At 37.3% G+C, this 19,856-nt stretch overlaps 1 protein-coding gene across 1 annotated transcript in view; it reads left to right on the plus strand.

The window, feature by feature from the left end:
• The window catches only part of LOC121509790 (formin-like protein 7), a 21,655-nt gene extending 4,868 nt beyond the window's left edge, over positions 1 to 16,787 (plus strand). Inside the window, exons 2-5 of the mRNA XM_041787452.1 lie at positions 5,552 to 5,727; positions 11,813 to 14,262; positions 14,528 to 14,680; positions 14,996 to 16,787. Of these exons, the coding sequence (XP_041643386.1) occupies positions 5,552 to 5,727; positions 11,813 to 12,683 (1,047 nt within the window). The 3' untranslated portion in view covers positions 12,684 to 14,262; positions 14,528 to 14,680; positions 14,996 to 16,787. The remainder of the gene's footprint in view (positions 1 to 5,551; positions 5,728 to 11,812; positions 14,263 to 14,527; positions 14,681 to 14,995) is intronic.
• The last annotated feature ends 3,069 nt before the right edge of the window (positions 16,788 to 19,856 follow it).

Here is a 19,856-nt window from a genome sequence, read left to right on the forward strand (position 1 = left end):
TACCTGTGTTTAAATTCTTGCCTGTTTAAATTCTTGCCTGTTTAAATTCTTGCCTGTTTAAATTCTTACCTGCCTGTTTAAATTCTTACCTGTGTTTAAATTCTTACCTGTGTTTAAATTCTAACGTGTTTAAATTCTTACCTGCCTGTTTAAATTCTTACCTGTGTTTAAATTCTTACCTGCCTGTTTAAATTCTTACCTGTGTTTAAATTCTTACCTGTGTTTAAATTCTTACCTGCCTGTTTAAATTATTACCTGTGTTTAAATTCTAACGTGTTTAAATTCTTGCCTGTGTTTAAATTCTTACCTGCCTGTTTAAATTCTTACCTGCCTGTTTAAATTCTTACCTGTGTTTAAATTCTTACCTGTGTTTAAATACTAACATGTGTTTAAATTCTTACCTGCCTGTTTAAATTCTTACCTGCCTGTTTAAATTCTTACCTGTGTTTAAATTCTTACCTGTGTTTAAATTCTTACACGCCTGTTTAAATTCTTACCTGTGTTTAAATTCTTACCTGCCTGTTTAAATTCTTGCCTGTTTAAATTCTTACCTGCCTGTTTAAATTCTTACCTGCCTGTTTAAATTCTTACCTGTGTTTAAATACTAACATGTGTTTAAATTCTTACCTGTGTTTAAATTCTAACATGTGTTTAAATTCTTGCCTGTTTTTAAATTCTTGCCTGCCTGTTTAAATTCTTACCTGCCTGTTTAAATTCTTACCTGCCTGTTTAAATTCTTACCTGTGTTTAAATTCTTACCTGTGTTTAAATTCTTACCTGTGTTTAAATTCTTACCTGTGTTTAAATTCTAACGTGTTTAAATTCTTGCCTGTTTAAATTCTTACCTGCCTGTTTAAATTCTTACACGCCTGTTTAAATTCTTACACGCCTGTTTAAATTCTTACTCGCCTGTTTAAATTCTTACCTGCCTGTTTAAATTCTTACACGCCTGTTTAAATTCTTACACGCCTGTTTAAATTCTTACACGCCTGTTTAAATTCTTACTCGCCTGTTTAAATTCTTACCTGCCTGTTTAAATTCTTACCTGCCTGGTATTAAAGGAGCAAAAATAGGCAGAATTTTGTTGAAATGGTGTGAAAAATTGATATAAACTGGCAAAAAATGGTTAGCTGAGGCAGAAATAGTCAGAAATGTGTTTAACTGGTAAAAATGGGCACATTATATTGTGATATGTGGCAAAAAAAATTGGCAAAAGGGCTAATAGTGGCAATAATAGGTCAAGAGCCAACAATAGGCAGAGAGTGGCAAGATTTGGTGTAGAAGTGGCAACAACAGGCAGAAAAAAGTGGTGGAAAAGGTTTAAAACAAACAAAAAATGGGTTTTAAGTGGCAAAAATATGTCAAAGTTGGCAAAAAGTGGCAACAGTGTAGATTAAAAAATATTCCTAGTTTTTTAAAGGTATCTGTCGACCCCCTCTTAGTGTCTCGCGACCCCCAATGAGGTCCCGACCCCAACACTGAGAACCACTGCCCTAGAGAATAAAATGGAGGCAACTGAAATAACTTTAAGGGAAAACTGATTTAATTGCAAAAAGAGGCAGAAAACTGTCAAAAATGGGCGGGCTAAAAGTGTGAAAAGCTGTTCAGGATGTCAAAAATGGTTCACAACCGTTGAAAATAAGTGAAAAAAGGCAAAATAGGTGAAAGTGAAAAATGGCAAAATAGGTTACAGTTAAAAATGCAAACAGCTGCAAAAATGGGTTGAAAGTGGCTCAAAAATGATGAAGGTTGTTGGGGTGGCAAAAATTGGTTAAGACAAAAATCATTTAACAGAAAATCTGCTAAGAAAGGCAGAATGGGGCAAAAATGGGTGAAAGAGTATGGAGGACCAAACCTGCCAAAATCAAAAATAAATAAATAAAAGTAAAAATAAAAACAAAAAAGAGAGTAAAATTCAAGAAATAAATATAAATGAAACCATACCAAATTTTAGGTTGCCTAAAGAAAGAAGTAGATGAATAACTAGTTACAGAAGAAAATGAACTCTTATAAGGATTCATATTCACAAAACTTGAGCATTCATTTAGTTTCCCATCCATCGTGGATAGAGATCAGGCTGATGTGAGCCTTCAGGCTCTGCTTTGTGTTCTTAAAATCAGGTCCAGATAAACGTCAGGAAACTTGATTTGTTGGCAGATATCAGTATCCAGACTAGGAAACAGTTTGGATCTGAGTCCAAATATTTCTGATTTAAGCCGATAATAGTCCGTTTTCCTCCCGTTTTTGCTGCTCCTCACAGAGCAGATTTCTGTGTTTTCATGCAAAGTAGATCTCTGCACTCTCATGTTGATCAACCAATAGGTGAACAGTTCAACCCAAGACACACTTGGGACCGCCCCCTCATTTGAATATTTTCTGCTGTATTTAATGCTGACAGTGTCTGCCACATGAAAAAATAAATGAGTGCAGAGCACTTTTATTTATTTATTGATATTTAATTCTATTTATATATTTATTTTGTATTTATTTCCACTTTTATTTATTTATTTATTTATATGTAATTTTGAGTCTTATTTTTTATTTTTGTATTTATTTCCATTTATATTTTTTTGCATTTAATTTTTGAATTTTATTTTTTATTTTTGTTTTTATTTCCACTTTTATTTATTTATTTATTTATATGTAATTTTGAGTCTTATTTTTTATTTTTGTATTTATTTCCATTTATATTTTTTTGCATTTAATTTTTGAATTTTATTTTTTATTTTTGTTTTTATTTCCACTTTTATTTATTTATATTTCATTTTTGAGTTTTATTTTTTATTTATTTATTTCCATTTTTATTTTTTTGTATTTAATTTTTAAATTTTACTATTTTTTTTATTTTTGTTTTTTTTACTTTTTATTTAGTTTTTTTATTTTGGCAGGTTTGGTCCTCCATAAAAGAGTGGCATAAAAGGGCAATGGGTTAAAAGACAATACTTTTTAACCCATCGACGTGAATTTGACTCAAATTTGTCATGAACAGTAGAATTCCTGCCAGATTGAATCTGATTACACAACTTTGAGGTTAAAGGGTTTTTTCCTGGAAGCCGGAGAAATCGTCAGCCAGAAATTTAGCCATTCTGGAGAGAAAGTTTTCAGAATTAAAATCTGTAGATGCCATGATAGCTCACAAAGATGAGTCAGTGCATTTTTACAGGAGAGGCTCGAATCATTCCCTCAACAAGAAGTCAGAGTTGAATGTGCTCATTTTTGATTAAAGCTTGTAAAAACAGAACTATTGATGCATAGACTACATGTGCAGCTTGAGTTAAATGCAGAATTCTGGGATTTTATTGCAGACTGATACAGTACAGTGGCGTTCAAATGCTCCACTTTAAACTGGCTGCAGTAACTTCAGTATGCCAGAAGATGTCACTGTTTATCCCCAAATCTCTACCCTAAAGCTGAGAATCTTTTTCAGCACAAATAGAAGTTTCATTCAGCCATCATTACTTTAGCACACAGGTGTCAAACTCAAGGCCCGGGGGCCAAATCCAGCCCGTGGAACAGTTAAATCCGCCTCACAAGATGATCTCATATTTCTGTTCTAACTGGCCCATCAGTCTGAGGTCTGCAGATTTCCTCAAGTATAAAAATGTAAACTTATCCTTGATGCTTTAAGAAATCCTTGTTAAGTCACATAATATTTTGAGTTTTAAGATTCAGAATTTTAATTTTATAGGCATATTTTGACCTTTTTTTTAACCAATTATTTTGTATTTGACCTCATATTTTCAACTCCAAACTTTGACTTTATAATCCCATAGTTTGACCTTTTAGACTCACAATTTAAAATTTTGAATCATATTTTGACTTTTAATTTCATGATTTTGACTTTCTTTCTAATATATTTGCTGTTAAAAACATTATTTTTCAAATTTAATTTCTGTGCTAATCAGTGCTAAGTTGTTTTTTTTTTTTTTTTTCATATTTTATCAGCCTCATTTCATGGTTTATGAAATGAGGCTGACAGTTTCTGGTTAAAAAGGTGACCCTGTTAGGCCCTCAGGTGAGACCCAAATCCAGAATCCGGCCCCTGCTGTGATTGAGTTTGACACCCCTGCTTTAGCACCTTTAAAATAATATTTCTAAATAATAATTAACTTGGTATCTGTAGGTTGGTAGGACCTCAGAAGGTCACCTTGTGCAAGTGTTAAGATTCACAACCTCTCATCCTGTTTTCATCCACTTAGTTAATCTTTATACGTGCATGGTTTAGCCCAGTGGTTCCCAAACTTTTTCTGTCGGGCCCCCCTTTGGCAGGTGAAAATACCCCCCCCCCCCACTGCTAACTTAACATATAAACATGTAAAAACGTGTAAATGTATGACAAACACACTGTTATTAGCAATTTTTGCAAATTCCTTTTTTTCCAGTATTTAGAATGCAGCCTAAAAATTTTGAGTTTTAAATATCTAACTATCTGAAGATGAACAGTTCCCTTGAAAATACAAACTGCAATAATTTCAGTGATGACTGTGGGCTTATTTGATGCTACAGATCTTCTTGAGTCCTGGGTGCAGTCCTGAGACTGCCAGTGTCTGTTCATTTGTAGCGTTGTGATTGATGCAAAATTTAATTTTGAACTCAAATTCTAAAAAATGAATTTAAACAGGATCAAAGCAACATGGAGTTCCATCTCAGCAACAAAGAAAAGTAGAGTTGAATATAAAAATGCTAGAAAGAAGTAATTTGTATTATTTCACATTTTCAATTTTGCATCTCAAGATTACGACTCCAACTTATGATTCTGACTTTTCATTTCATGCTTTGACCTTTTCAACTCATAATTTGGACTTTATTTGTCACATTTTAATCTTTAAGATTCCCAATTTTAAATTTAAAGCCATATTTTGACCTTTTCAAAAGCCATACTTTGGCTTTTTAATCCCATATTTTGACTTTTGAAAACATAATTTCTTTTTTTCCCTCATATTTTGACATTTTAAATGACTTATTTTTACTTTTTATATCATATTTTGACCTTTTTAAGCTCCCAATTTTGAATTTAAGTCATATTTTTAACTTTTTAAGTCATCATTTTAAATTCTAGCTCATATTTTGACATTTTCAACTCCTGATTTTTGGCTTTTTCTCCCATATTTTGAACTTTTCAATATCCAGCTTTGATTTTTTTTTTTTTACTAAATTGAGGTAATGGCCCAAAAACATGTCTCACACTGGTAGGACATTGCAAAAGGAAAGAGTGTGGTCAAAGCTTTCAGGCAGTGGATACTGTACTACTTTTCCACTGAAATGCAATTACATTGTTGAATCTGAGGTAACATCAATGAACTGCTCTTCTTCTGCAGTGCTGAAGTATCAAATGTCATAAAAACCTTTGCACACTGAGACTGAACGAAATGCATCCATCTTTCCAACATGCTTTTTAGTACTTGGAACTGTGCCTTGATGCACAAGCTACATCTTAGCAAATGCTGCTAATGTTGGCAATGAATAGAAACTGAATGGAATAGACATCAGCATTTTTTTTTTACACTTTTTTTATGGATTGTGGATCCAAAATGTTTTTTTCTTTACTCAGAGACTCCAGTCATCAGAGGCAAAGCGTCGGTTTTCGGAGTTATTCCTGACTCCCATCAAATTCAGCCTGAACATGGACAGGGACTTCATCTCCTGGAAGGTATCCTCAGCTACACCAGGATTCAAAGGTAGGCCACAGCCCTCAGCCTTCTTCATGAGTGTCCTGACCAGCCTCAGGTGAGTCCCGCTTTTTCTTGGCTACAGGGAAAGCTTAGGAGGTAAAACAAAAACAAAAACAAACTAAAACACTAATGGTAAAACAAAGAAACAAAAACAAACAATTCTAGAACAACAAAACGCTGCTAAAACAAATCGCTGCTAAAACAAAACGCTGCTAAAACGGTGCTGGACAAAACAAAACAAACTCCCCAGAGTAAACTGTACCCAACTGCCTCAGCCCAGTAAATAAAACGTGATCAATACAACATAAATTACATAAAAAAACAACTTTAAAAGAAACGTTCATCGCAACATTTTTTAACATTTTTGACGGGATCAAATACGTTAAACTCCTGCTGGTTTAAAGAAGAAGTGGACAACATTTGCATTTCTAAGGACGCACTGATGATCCAAGGCCACACCTGGACCTGACCGTGAACCCTGATATGTCAAAGACCAGGTAATGGTAGGTTGGTGATTTTTACTTTTACCTTTTGAACATCATTTTTAAGTTTGGACTGCTTTTATCTTTAGTTTTGCTAATGATAAAAATATTAGCAAATCTTCTGGCTATGTGCCTTTTATTTCACTGTGCTAATGGTAAAACAAAAACTGAATATTCATGTTTGAAAGAGGGCTTATTATTTTCATTTAGTTAATGGTTAATCAAGACTAGTATTAGTACTAGCAAAGGGCCTGTTATTTCACACTGCTAATGGTAATGCAAAATATATTTTCATGCTGGTAATCGGACATTTTTATTTGACATTGCTAATGGTAAAACAAACATTCGTGCTGGAGGCAAGCCTTTTTCATTTCATGTGCTGGAAGTAAGCCTTATTTTTCAGAATGCAAATGGTAATACAAAACATGCATTCATGCTGGCATTAAGTCTTTTTATTTTACTCAACTAATGGTAATACAAAAGAAGCATTCATGATTACAATGGGCCATTTAGCTTTAGCTTAATGTAAAACAAAACAAGCATTCATGCTGGAAACTGGCCATTTTTTTCACACAGCTAATGGTAAATAAAACAAGCATCCCTGCTAAAGTGAGCTTTTTTATTTGGCTTAACTTATTGTAAAACAAAATGAGCATTCTTGCTGGAACCTGGCCATATATTTCACACAGCTAATGGTAAATAAAACAAGCATTCATGCTGGAAACTCGCCTTAAATTTTTTTGCACAGCTAATGGTAACTAAAACAAGCATTCATGCTGGAAACTGGCCTTATACTTCACTTGGCTTATTGTAAAATTAAACAGGCATTCATGCTGGGAACTGGCCTTACATTTTTTGCACAGCTAATGGTAAATAAAACAAGCATCCCTGCTAAAGTGGGCTTTTTTATTTGGCTTAACTTATTGTAAAACAAAATGAGCATTCTTGCTGGAACCTGGCCATATTTTTCACACAGCTAATGGTAAATAAAACAAGCATTAATGCTGGAAACTGGCCATATATTTCACACAGCTAATGTTAAATAAAACAAGCATTCATGCTGGAATCTGGCCTTATACTTCACTTGGCTTATTGTAAAATAAAACAAGCATTCATGCTGGAAACTGGCCTTAAATTTTTGCACAGCTAATGGTAAATAAAACAAGCTTTCATGCTGGAAACTGACCTTATATTTTTGTGAAGCTAATGCTAATGGTAAATAAAACAAGCATTCATGCTGGAAACTGGCCTTATATTTTTGCACAGCGAATGGTTAATAAAACAAGCATTCCTGCTAAAGTGGGCTTTTTTATTTGGCTTAACTTATTGTAAAATAAAACAAGCATTCTTGCTGGAACCTGGCCATATATTTCACACAGCTAATGGTAAATAGAACAAGCATTCCTGCTGGAAACTGGCCTCAAATTCTTTGCACAGCTAATGGTAAATAAAACAAGCATCCCTGCTAAAGTGGGCTTTTTTATTTGGCTTAACTTATTGTAAAACAAAATGAGCATTCTTGCTGGAACCTGGCCATATATTTCACACAGCTAATGGTAAATAGAACAAGCATTCCTGCTGGAAACTGGCCTCAAATTTTTTGCACAGCTAATGTAAAATAAAACAAGCATTCATGCTGGGAACTGGCCTTATATTTTTGCACAGCTAATGGTAACTAAAACAAGCATTCTTGCTGGAAACTGGCCTTATATTTCACACAGCTAATGGTAAATAAAACAAGCATTCTTGCTGGAAACTGGCCTTATATTTCACACAGCTAATGTTAAATAAAACAAGCATTCATGCTGGAACCTGGCCTTATATTTTTGCACAGCTAATGGTAACTAAAACAAGCATTCTTGCTGGAAACTGGCCTTATATTTCACACAGCTAATGGTAAATAAAACAAGCATTCATGCTGGAAACTGGCCTTATATTTCACACAGCTAATGGTAAATAAAACAAGCATTCTTGCTGGAAACTGGCCTTATATTTTTACACAGCTAATGGTATATAAAACAAGCATTCATGCTGGAAACTGGCCTTATATTTTTACACAGCTAATGGTAAATAAAACAAGCATTCATGCTGGAAACTGGCCTTATACTTCACTAGGCTTAATGTAAAATAAAACAAGCATTCTTGCTTGAACCTGGCCATATATTTCACACAGCTAATGTTAAATAAAACAAGCATTCATGCTGGAAACTGGCCTTATATTTTTACACAGCTAATGGTAAATAAAACAAGCATTCTTGCTGGAACCTGGCCATATATTTCACACAGCTAATGGTAAATAAAACAAGCATTCATGCTGGAAAGTGGCCTTATATTTTTACACAGCTAATGGTAAATAAAACAAGCATTCTTGCTGGAAACTGGCCTTATATTTTTACACAGCTAATGGTAAATAAAACAAGCATTCATGCTGGAAACTGGCCTTATATTTCACACAGCTAATGTTAAATAAAACAAGCATTCATGCTGGAACCTGGCCTTATATTTTTGCACAGCTAATGGTAACTAAAACAAGCATTCTTGCTGGAAACTGGCCTTATATTTCACACAGCTAATGGTAAATAAAACAAGCATTCTTGCTGGAAACTGGCCTTATATTTCACACAGCTAATGTTAAATAAAACAAGCATTCATGCTGGAACCTGGCCTTATATTTTTGCACAGCTAATGGTAACTAAAACAAGCATTCTTGCTGGAAACTGGCCTTATATTTTTACAAAGCTAATGGTATATAAAACAAGCATTCATGCTGGAAACTGGCCTTATATTTTTACACAGCTAATGGTAAATAAAACAAGCATTTTTGCTGGAACCTGGCCATATATTTCACACAGCTAATGGTAAATAAAACAAGCATTCATGCTGGAAACTGGCCTTAAATTTTTGCACAGCTAATGGTAAATAAAACAAGCATTCATGCTGGAAACTGGCCTTATATGCTTTTGAAGCTAATGGTAAATAAAACAAGCATTCATGCTGGAATCTGGCCTTATACTTCACTTGGCTTCATGTAAAATAAAACAAGCGTTCATGCTGGGAACTGGCCTTATATTTTTACACAGCTAATGGTAAATAAAACAAGCATTCATGCTGGAAACTGGCCTTAAATTTTTGCACAGCTAATGGTAAATAAAACAAGTTTCCCTGCTTAAGTGGGCTTTTTTATTTGGCTTAACTTATTGTAAAACAAAATATGCATTCTTGCTGGAACCTGGCCATATATTTCACACAGCTAATGGTAAATAAAACAAGCATTCCTGCTAAAGTGGGCTTTTTTATTTGGCTTAACTTATTGTAAAATAAAACAAGCATTCTTTCTGGAACCTGGCCATATATTTCACACAGCTAATGTTAAATAAAACAAGCATTCATGCTGGAACCTGGCCTTATATTTTTGCACAGCTAATGGTAACTAAAACAAGCATTCATGCTGGAAACTGGCCTTAAATTTTTGCACAGCTAATGGTAAATAAAACAAGCATTCATGCTGGAAACTGGCCTTATATTTTTACACAGCTAATGGTAAATAAAACAAGCATTCATGCTGGGAACTGGCCTTATATTTTTACACAGCTAATGGTATATAAAACAAGCATTCTTGCTGGAAAGGTAAATAAAACAAGTTTCCCTGCTTAAGTGGGCTTTTTTATTTGGCTTAACTTATTGTAAAACAAAATATGCATTCTTGCTGGAACCTGGCCATATATTTCACACAGCTAATGGTAAATAAAACAAGCATTCATGCTGGAAACTGGCCTTATACTTCACTTGGCTTAATGTAAAATAAAACAAGCATTCTTGCTTGAACCTGGCCATATATTTCACACAGCTAATGTTAAATAAAACAAGCATTCATGCTGGAAACTGGCCTTATATTTTTACACAGCTAATGGTAAATAAAACAAGCATTCTTGCTGGAAACTGGCCTTATATTTTTACACAGCTAATGGTAAATAAAACAGGCATTCATGCTGGAAACTGGCCTTATATTGTTACACAGCTAATGGTAAATAAAACAAGCATTCTTGCTGGAAACTGGCCTTATATTTTTACACAGCTAATGGTATATAAAACAAGCATTCATGCTGGAAACTGGCCTTATATTTTTACACAGCTAATGGTAAATAGAACAAGCATTCATGCTGGAAACTGGCCTTAAATTTTTGCACAGCTAATGGTAAATAAAACAAGCATTCTTGCTGGAAACTGGCCTTATATGCTTTTAAAGCTAATGGTAAATAAAACAAGCATTCATGCTGGAAACTGGCCTTATACTTCACTTGGCTTATTGTAAAATAAAACAAGCATTCATGCTGGGAACTGGCCTTATTTTTTTTGCACAGCTAATGGTAAATAAAACAAGTTTCCCTGCTAAAGTGGGCTTTTTTATTTGGCTTAACTTATTGTAAAACAAAATATGCATTCTTGCTGGAACCTGGCCATATATTTCACACAGCTAATGGTAAATAGAACAAGCATTCCTGCTGGAAACTGGCCTCAAATTTTTTGCACAGCTAATGTAAAATAAAACAAGCATTCATGCTGGAAAGTGGCCTTATATTTTTACACAGCTAATGGTAAATAAAACAAGCATTCTTGCTGGAAACTGGCCTTATATTTTTACACAGCTAATGGTAAATAAAACAAGCATTCATGCTGGAAACTGGCCTTATTTTTTTTGCACAGCTAATGGTAAATAAAACAAGTTTCCCTGCTAAAGTGGGCTTTTTTATTTGGCTTAACTTATTATAAAACAAAATATGCATTCTTGCTGGAACCTGGCCATATATTTCACACAGCTAATGGTAAATAGAACAAGCATTCCTGCTGGAAACTGGCCTCAAATTTTTTGCACAGCTAATGTAAAATAAAACAGGCATTCATGCTGGAAACTGGCCTTATATTTTTACACAGCTAATGATAAATAAAACAGGCATTCTTGCTGGAAACTGGCCTTATATTTTTACACAGCTAATGGTAAATAAAACAAGCATTCTTGCTGGAAACTGGCCTTATATTTTTACACAGCTAATGGTAAATAAAACAAGCATTCATGCTGGAAACTGGCCTTATATTTTTACACAGCTAATGGTAAATAAAACAGGCATTCATGCTGGAAACTGGCCTTATATTTTTACACAGCTAATGGTAAATAAAACAAGCATTCTTGCTGGAAACTGGCCTTATATTTTTACACAGCTAATGGTAAATAAAACAAGCATTCTTGCTGGAAACTGGCCTTATATTTTTACACAGCTAATGGTAAATAAAACAAGCATTCTTGCTGGAAACTGGCCTTATATTTTTACACAGCTAATGGTAAATAAAACAAGCATTCATGCTGGAAACTGGCAATTTATTTCACATGGCTAATGGTAAATAGACCAAGCATTCCTGCTTAAAATGGGCCTTCTTTTCACATATCTAATACTAAAATCAAAGTATTCCTTTTTCCTCTGGGTCATCTCCACCCTCCGGCCCCCGGGCTCTCCTCCACTCAAAAAGGGTTCCTCCGGCCTCCGGGTCCTCCTCCACCCAAAAATGGGTTCCTCGGGGCTCTGCCCAAACCCTAAAATGGCTTCCTCCAGACTCTGGGTCCTCCTCCACCCTAGAAAGGGTTTCTCCTCCACCCTAGAACAGGTTTCTCCAGCCTCCGGGCTCTCCTCCATCCAAAAAGGGTTCCTATGGGTCCTCCTCCACCCAAAAAGGGTTCCTATGGCCTCCGGGTCCTCCTCCACCCAAAAAGGGTTCCTCTGGCCTCCTGGTCCTCCTCCACCCAAAAAGGGTTCCTCTGGCCTCCGGGCTCTCCTCCACCCAAAAAGAGTTCTTCCGGCCTCCGGGCTTTCCTTACTCAAAAAGGGTTCCTCTGGCCTCCGGGTCCTCCTCCACCCAAAAAGGGTTCCTCTGGCCTCCTGGTCCTCCTCCACCCAAAAAGGGTTCCTCTGGCCTCCGGGCTTTCCTTACTCAAAAAGGGTTCCTATGGCCTCCGGGTCCTCCTCCACCCAAAAAGGGTTCCTCTGGCCTCCTGGTCCTCCTCCACCCAAAAAGGGTTCCTCTGGCCTCCGGGCTTTCCTTACTCAAAAAGGGTTCCTCTGGCCTCCTGGTCCTCCTCCACCCAAAAAGAGTTCCTCTGGCCTCCGGGCTTTCCTTACTCAAAAAGGGTTCCTCTGGCCTCCGGGCTCTCCTCCACCCAAAAAGGGTTCCTCTGGCCTCCGGGCTCTCCTCCACCCAAAAAGGGTTCCTCTGGCCTCCGGGCTCTCCTCCACCCAAAAAGGGTTCCTCTGGCCTCCGGGCTCTCCTCCACCCTAAAAATTTTTCCTCCGGCCTCCGGGTCCTCCTCCACCCAAAAAGGGTTTCCTCTGGCCTCCGGGTCCTCCTCCACCCTAAGAAGCATTTCCTCCGGCCTCCGGGTCCTCCTTCCCCCTTAGGAGGGTTTCCTCTGGCCTCTGGGTCCTCCTCCACCCTGAAAGCGGTTTTCTCAGGCCTCCGGGTCCTCCTCCGACCTAAATAGGGTTTCCTCGGGCCTCCGGGTCCTCCTCCACCCTGAAAAGGGTTTCCTCCGGCCTCCGGGTCCTCCTCCACCCTGAAAAGGGTTTCCTCCGGCCTCTGGGTCCTCCTCCACCCTTATTTTTCTTTACTTATGGTAATACAATTAACAAGCATTCATGCAGGAATTTCACTTTGCTAGTGGTAATTTTTTTTATGGTGTTTAGCTGTGAATTATAATTCACAACCTGGCTGACTGTTACTTTGACCCACAATCAGAGGACCCCACTGGCCGGCTTTGTGTTGGTGTCCAGGTGGGTGGTTCATGTGACTTGTTGGTCCACTACCTCTCTTCAGATGTTTCCTTGACCTGTTGGTCCACTTCTACCCCTCAGGGGATTCCTTGACCTGTGAGTCTACTTCCACCCTACAGAGGGTTCTTTTGCTAGGGGGTTCACCTCCACCTTTCAGTGTGTTCCCCTGGCCTTCTGCTACACTTCTATCCTGCAGCAGGTAGGTCACAATCACCAGGTGAGTCAAGTTTATTTAGTTCCTAAATGCTGTGTGGTTAATCACTTACAACAGCCACAATAAATAAAATGAAAACACAAAAAGCAAAAATACAAAACAGAAAATTCCTCAATATAAAATTAAACTGAATTCAAATGAAAAAACAAAAATCTGTTCTAAATGAAAAAACAAACTTAAACTTTTCAAGGTTCAAAAAGTGTGTTCAATATCAATGACAAAAGCTGTCTTTCATATTACCAAAAAATCAATACAAAACAACAAAATACAAAACATAAAATTTGTTCAACACAATTACAGAAAGAATCAAAGAGATAACAATGTTCTCCAAGGGAAACAACAACTGAACAACAAAATTCGAAGTGCTTCGACATCAATCATGTGGGTAAAATACTTTTAAGGAAACAATGAAACAGCAATAAGATATTGTCAAAGAGCTTTCAAGGAAATATGGACCAACTATGGAACAATGACAAAAACCCAACTAAATTCTCAAAAAGCTTTGAAGGAAATATGGACCAACTGTGGAACAACAACAAAAAAAACAAATTTCTCAAAGCGCTTTCAAGGAAATGTGGACCAACAAAATTCAAATTGCCCTCAGGAAAAAAATCACATCATTAGCAGGTTTTTCAAGGAAACTATAGAACAGCAATGAAAACATTCACAAGGTGCTCTGGAAGAACTACAGCCCAACACTGAGGAAGAATTGTGACAACCAGCGAGGCATCAGACCTCGTTTTTATCTCTCCTGCAGTCACCCAGCAATATGAAGATAACGAAATGATGATGAAGACGACAATAAGACCCAGAAGCCATGGCGTATACTGATATTTTGTCATGTTTATGTGTGTACTGTACTGGTTGTCTTTTGTGTATTTGTATATTTCTCTCCCTGCTGGTCTTAAGAAGTTGCCAAAATACCCAATGCTGCAGAATTGGGCATTTTGGCATAAATTTCAGAAACGTGCTGCTGCTGTTTTACATCTTGGCGTCGACAGGGAGATGGTCTTTGGTTCCTCCGTCCACATGAGAAGCTGAGCCAGGCATCCTTGTGCTGGGGACCGTAGCCAAAGGTAAAAGAAAGTTGGGACTCGACACACTCATGTCATGTTTCACTCAAATGATTTCTACCTTAAGACCAACTTTGGATGGGTTGGGACCATGATGTATAGATGCTGTTATGATGCACTTTTGAATAACTTTGTTTTGTCCGATCTAAGGTCAAGATTGCATCTGCAAGTCAGTCTTTGGTGACTCTGGACTTGTCTCTGGCCGTAGGCTGCAGGAGGGTATGAACCCTTGCCTACAACTGAACCTATTTCTTCTCCTCTTACCCAGTGTTCATCCTATAAGAAGACCCCGATGCCCTCCATCTCCGATGGGATGCTGAGCCAGGATTCAGACTGGGTCGTCAACTAACCACCGGATACCTGAAGCCAGTGGAGGCCAGAGCTGCTCTAACGAATTTCTGACCGCGACAAGTGTTTGCAGGTGAGCATCACATTCTGCTTTTTAAGTCTTATTTTTAGGCCTCGACTTTAACACCATATTCTTAATTTTGTGATGTTGCACTCTTGGTTGACAACTTGGTCATACTGCCATTTTTGAGATTTTAGCTAAATCTTTAGAAATCTGAGTGTTATTTTCCATTACTTTACCCCCAAAACCAGTTAAAAATGTTTAACTTTCTCTATTAATGGTTTTAGTCTTTTATGGAATTATTGATTTCAGTCATTGCTTGGGAAACTGTAAATACTGAATGGAACTCTTAAAAGGATCCATAAATCAATCTACTTTCTTCTACAGGTCCTGCCAGTATCAGCCCTGACTCCTGAAGGACTGTGCAAACTGCAAGAGGCTTCTGGTCATCTTCAACCTGAGCCAGAGCCTGGAGGGGATCCTGACTTTGTGGAAGACTTCCTGCATGGTTCCAGTCCTGAAGACGTCTCAGGAGGGGCAGGTCTCTCCTGGACTGTTCCCTGGACTCTGAGGAAGATGCTGGCCAAGCAGGCATCCATCATGGACAACCCCTCTCACCCTCATAACACTGTTGGGGCCTGAGCAGCCCCTTCAGCCAAAGACTGTTACACCGTCCCTTTTAAGGAGTGTGAGATCATTCAAGCCAGGGACAGGCAACTTTGGTTTCCAAGGCTATAACCAGGGCTTTCTAGATTGATTAGATTAATTAATTATAATGCATAATTAGTGCATTATTTTTTTAATCCAGAGTAATCTCACACTTAATTGTCTCTTTCAACACACTTTGGTTCAGCTGCTTCAATGTCCCCCTGCAGCCACAGTTATGAAAAATAAGTCAATCATTGATCCTCATTTTTTCCGACATTAATGCTCAGCTGAATCAGGACTGGTTTAATAGATGGATGCGCAGTATTTTTGGTCCTTTTTCTAGTATAATTACGTCTATTTTCCTCCCTGCTGCATCAGTTATCATTTTGATATTGACTTGTATGTGAATGCCATGCATTATGGGTTGTGCACAGCAGTTTTCTCTTAATGTGCAGCAGCTTTCAAGAAAATTACATGTACATATTTTGATTTATCCACCCTTTCCATCCTGATATCTCCACTGTAGATTATAAGTTGATTAGGGACCTGGGTTCTGAGCAGGTTCGGGTGACGGCCATCAGGTCCATCAACGACTGTGAGGTTCCCTGGGTTTGTAAAGTTAAAATGGCATTTCTTTTATGATTCTAGAAGAATCAAAAGGGTGGAGCGGTATAAGGTAGACATTGTTTCTGACATTATTTCTGATTAGTCTGCATGACTTTGCAATTTGTGATTAGTTGTATAATTCAGGAAGTTCTTGTGTTATGAACAAAATGTAACTCATCATTGAATCACGCACTTGTCGGTCCTCTTTCTCTTCCCTCTGTATCAGAGCTGTTGGCAGGGCCCATACTCAATAGTTATCTAGCTAGATTACAGTATTGCAACAAATACACTCGGTTCCCTTCATTAATTCCCTACAAAGAACAAAACATGCACTAGTAATCCAGTTTTACAAGATTATATTTAAATATTGCATATTTTTCTAAACTGTGCATGGTGTTGTGCAGGTGGATTTACTTCTTGGCTGATGATCTCATGTTTTCTTCATGTTTGTTGACACTAGAAATTTTCTACAAGTTCTCTTCTATTTTAACTCTTGTAAAGTATATATAAGAGCTTGCATAAATGTGAATATACTTTTTTGTCTGCAAAAATATGTATGTAAAAACTGTCCCATAGATGCTACAGCCAGCTATCCAAAAGCCTCTGCTCCTCAACATGTTAAATTATTGATAATACTATTACAGTTTAAGATGCGTAATGTTACCTGGATATTTTTCCCTCATTCAAATCAGTACCATTCATACTGTTTTCTTAAAATCTGGTCTGATCCTTCCATAAGTCAAAGTGTGCATGTGTAAATTTGTAAATAAGACTATTATATTACTTTTTGTTATATGGTATTGAAGTATTGGCACTTTTTCCCTTACTTTGTTTTTTTTTTGTTTCATGTCTTTATTAAACAGTGCAAGTGTTGCAAACATTTCTAGTTTACATTTTGTTTTTGTTAAATATTTGCTGGTTATGTTTCCCTCTACTTTGAGCTGTTGTCATAATCAAGGTTAAATAAAGGTTCATCTTATCTTTAATAACAATTGATGAAATGTCATTATTTTTACTGTGGCTTATAATTAAATGTTAAAATATTCAACCATCTATCTGGTTTCTGTTTGGTCATTCAGACCAAAAACCAAGAGCAAATAAATCCAACCATTGAATTTGTTTCCATATAGTCAAATGCTCTTTAAATATATACTACCAGGACCTGGGGTAAGATGGAGAATATTTTAATCAGTCTATACGCTGTTGTGAAGTTCTATAAACTATTTATTTACCATTTAGTAGATTTACTCTGCACAGTGCTGTTTGGTACATTACATTACTATAGAAGAGAATCAGGGCCACTGAATAAAAATAGGATTTTTTTTTTTTTAATTCTAAGAAAAAGTCAGAATTCTAACTTTTTTTCTTGGATTTTTTTATTTTTTGGCTTGCCAATGTTTTTAGAGAAAATTGAATTTCATACCAATAGGTGTTAACACTTAAAATAATGACCATGTTAACTGGCAACTTTCAGTCACAAATATTTTTGTCGTTGTGGTTACTGCTGATAACAAAAAGTGTCCCAACAAATTCTTTAAAAAATGTCAAACGCATTCATTAGTTGTGTCCTCGATAAAAATTTGAACAAGAGGCATTAGTCAAGATACTTTGCTGTCGCGATCTGTTGTTGGTGTGACAGCCACAGGTGCATCCAGCTAAAAGTCACCAGTTAACACGGTCACCTCTTAAACCATAACAGCAATGCATAAACAACCCACATAATCCAAACACACCAGGTGGAATACGTTTTCCTTGAGACCGTGTTAACTGGTGACCTGAGTCTTTGGTTACAGTAGATGTCAAAGACTGGAAGCGTCACGACTTAGGTGGCTTTCACATTAGGGGCCCGGTCCTGGATCTGAGTGCACTTAAGCCTGAAGTCCAGTTCGTTTTGGTCAGTAAGAACGCAAACGAACTGTGCCCGGGCCCACTTGGGTAAGCTCACTTAATCCTCTGAGCTGTAGTACATGTGCAGATACAAAGAGTGAAGCTGCTGGCATCTTAAAAAGTGATTTTAAATCCCCCATGGCTTCAGGATGGACTTTTTTTAGCCAGGTTCAAACAAAAACAAACTTTGCTTAGGTCATGACCCGACTGGTTGCTGGTAGCTGCTTCTTCTCTCTCCTCTCTGGCAGGTTCGTGAACCAGCTACGTGCATACCGCCACCTGCTGTTTCAGACGGAATACACAAGCAAGTGGGCCTGGGCACGGATCGATGTTGCTAGCTCAGTGGCGCCACCAGCGGTAACCCTGTAAGCGCTGTGCATATGTTTTTGCCAGTATATACATAGTTTTTTAATGAAAATCAAAGCTTGGCAACAGCTGATGGTAGTTTCATTCACTATCTCTCCTCTTCCTGTCTGTCTGTGAGATGCAGTCTGTCTGTGCTGCATCTCACAAATGCCTGTGTGTAAAAGTACTACTGCATGTTAGTTTTCTGCTGAGTAGAGTAATAGGCTACTGACTGTGTGACTGTATGTTGCAGCCTATGGGTGGGCAGGCAAAACAAAAAAAAAGCATCATATCCACATAGCCTATCACATCCTGACTTGTTCACAAAAGCATCATATCGTTAAACCCCCCACCAATCACAGGCAATCAAGTGCTAATTTCAAAATTAACATTAGCAGCGAGAGTTAATTTCAGCTAACAGCTAGTGACATGATGTAAATTTTTATGCCGGTGATGAGCAGGTGCAAGTTTTAAACACTGGACATAACTATAGTAAGAGCGGAAAATGCACAGCATTGTTCATAAAACCTTCGACCTGTAGCATAGCCCGGTTTTCTGATTTTTCCATCTTCTGGTTTTTCATTACTTATATTGACAGATATGTTTCTTGTAACTCTAGCTGCTCTTCTCTTTGCTGCTCTTAAAGCAGTCTGATGTTTTAAGGGGCAGTTTTCTGGCTGCGTGTAGTTAATGAGTTTTGGTGCAGTACTTGCAGTATTAGGCTCTCTCTCTCTTAGGGGTGGATAAAAATATCGATTAATCGATGCATCGCGATATTTCCTCTCCCAATTCAGTATTGATTCAGCAAATCCTCTGAATCGATTCACCTCCTGGCCAGTGGGGTCGCTGTGCGTGTGATTCGCATTGTATGGACCAAGGCCGCACTAGACCAAACAAAAACAACAACCAACCATAACCATGTGAGGTTTATCACAATTTCCAAGAGGACAGAAATAGTCTTTAAGTTTACATGCACTTTACATTTTCAGTGTTTATACAGAACTGGCATGTTTTTTACTTTTGTACTCCATCTGCACAACTAAGTTATTATTTTGCAAATGTTTATTTTCAGATGTTTTATTGCTCAAAAAGGTGAGGTGACTTACCAAATATGTTCACATGGGCATGAAAATAATTATTAAAAAATTGTCAACAGGTTATTTGTGTATTTCTACTTCTTACTGAATTGACATCGAAGCACTTAAATAAATATTGAATCGAATCGCAACCTAAAGAATCGAAATCGAATTGAATCGTGAGGTTCTTAACAATGCCCAGCCCTACACTCTCTCTCTCTCTCTCTCTCTCTCTCTCTCTCTCTGTGCACCTGTTTTTGTAAGTGAGCTCTTGTCCTAGAGGTGTCATTCATGCACTGGAATAGTTATTGTGCGTACGCTGAACTGTTATCCTGGTGGCGCTACTGCTGCCCCTCGATGCTGATTGGTCCTGTCACTTTCTAACCGGGCCCAAACAGTTCAGACGGGAACTTTGCAGGATGGATTCACCAGTGAGAAACACGGAAACTGGCGTATCCATCTGCTTTGCAAGGTTACCAAAAATCACAACTAATCATGATAAGATGATAAAACTCACACATTCAGAAGGTGGATAGAGATGCAGATTTGTATTGGATTAGTGTTACCTGTGGACCTCTTTGTGCTGAAATATGGAAATTTGCTCTGGAAATTTTACTGTGCAAATTACAGACATAGTCAATTTTGTGCAGGATTAAAAACACAGACTTCCTGCATGATTATTACAA

The sequence above is a fragment of the Cheilinus undulatus genome, linkage group 5, assembly GCF_018320785.1.
Source record: "Cheilinus undulatus linkage group 5, ASM1832078v1, whole genome shotgun sequence".
NCBI classification, from domain to species: Eukaryota; Metazoa; Chordata; class Actinopteri; order Labriformes; family Labridae; genus Cheilinus; species Cheilinus undulatus.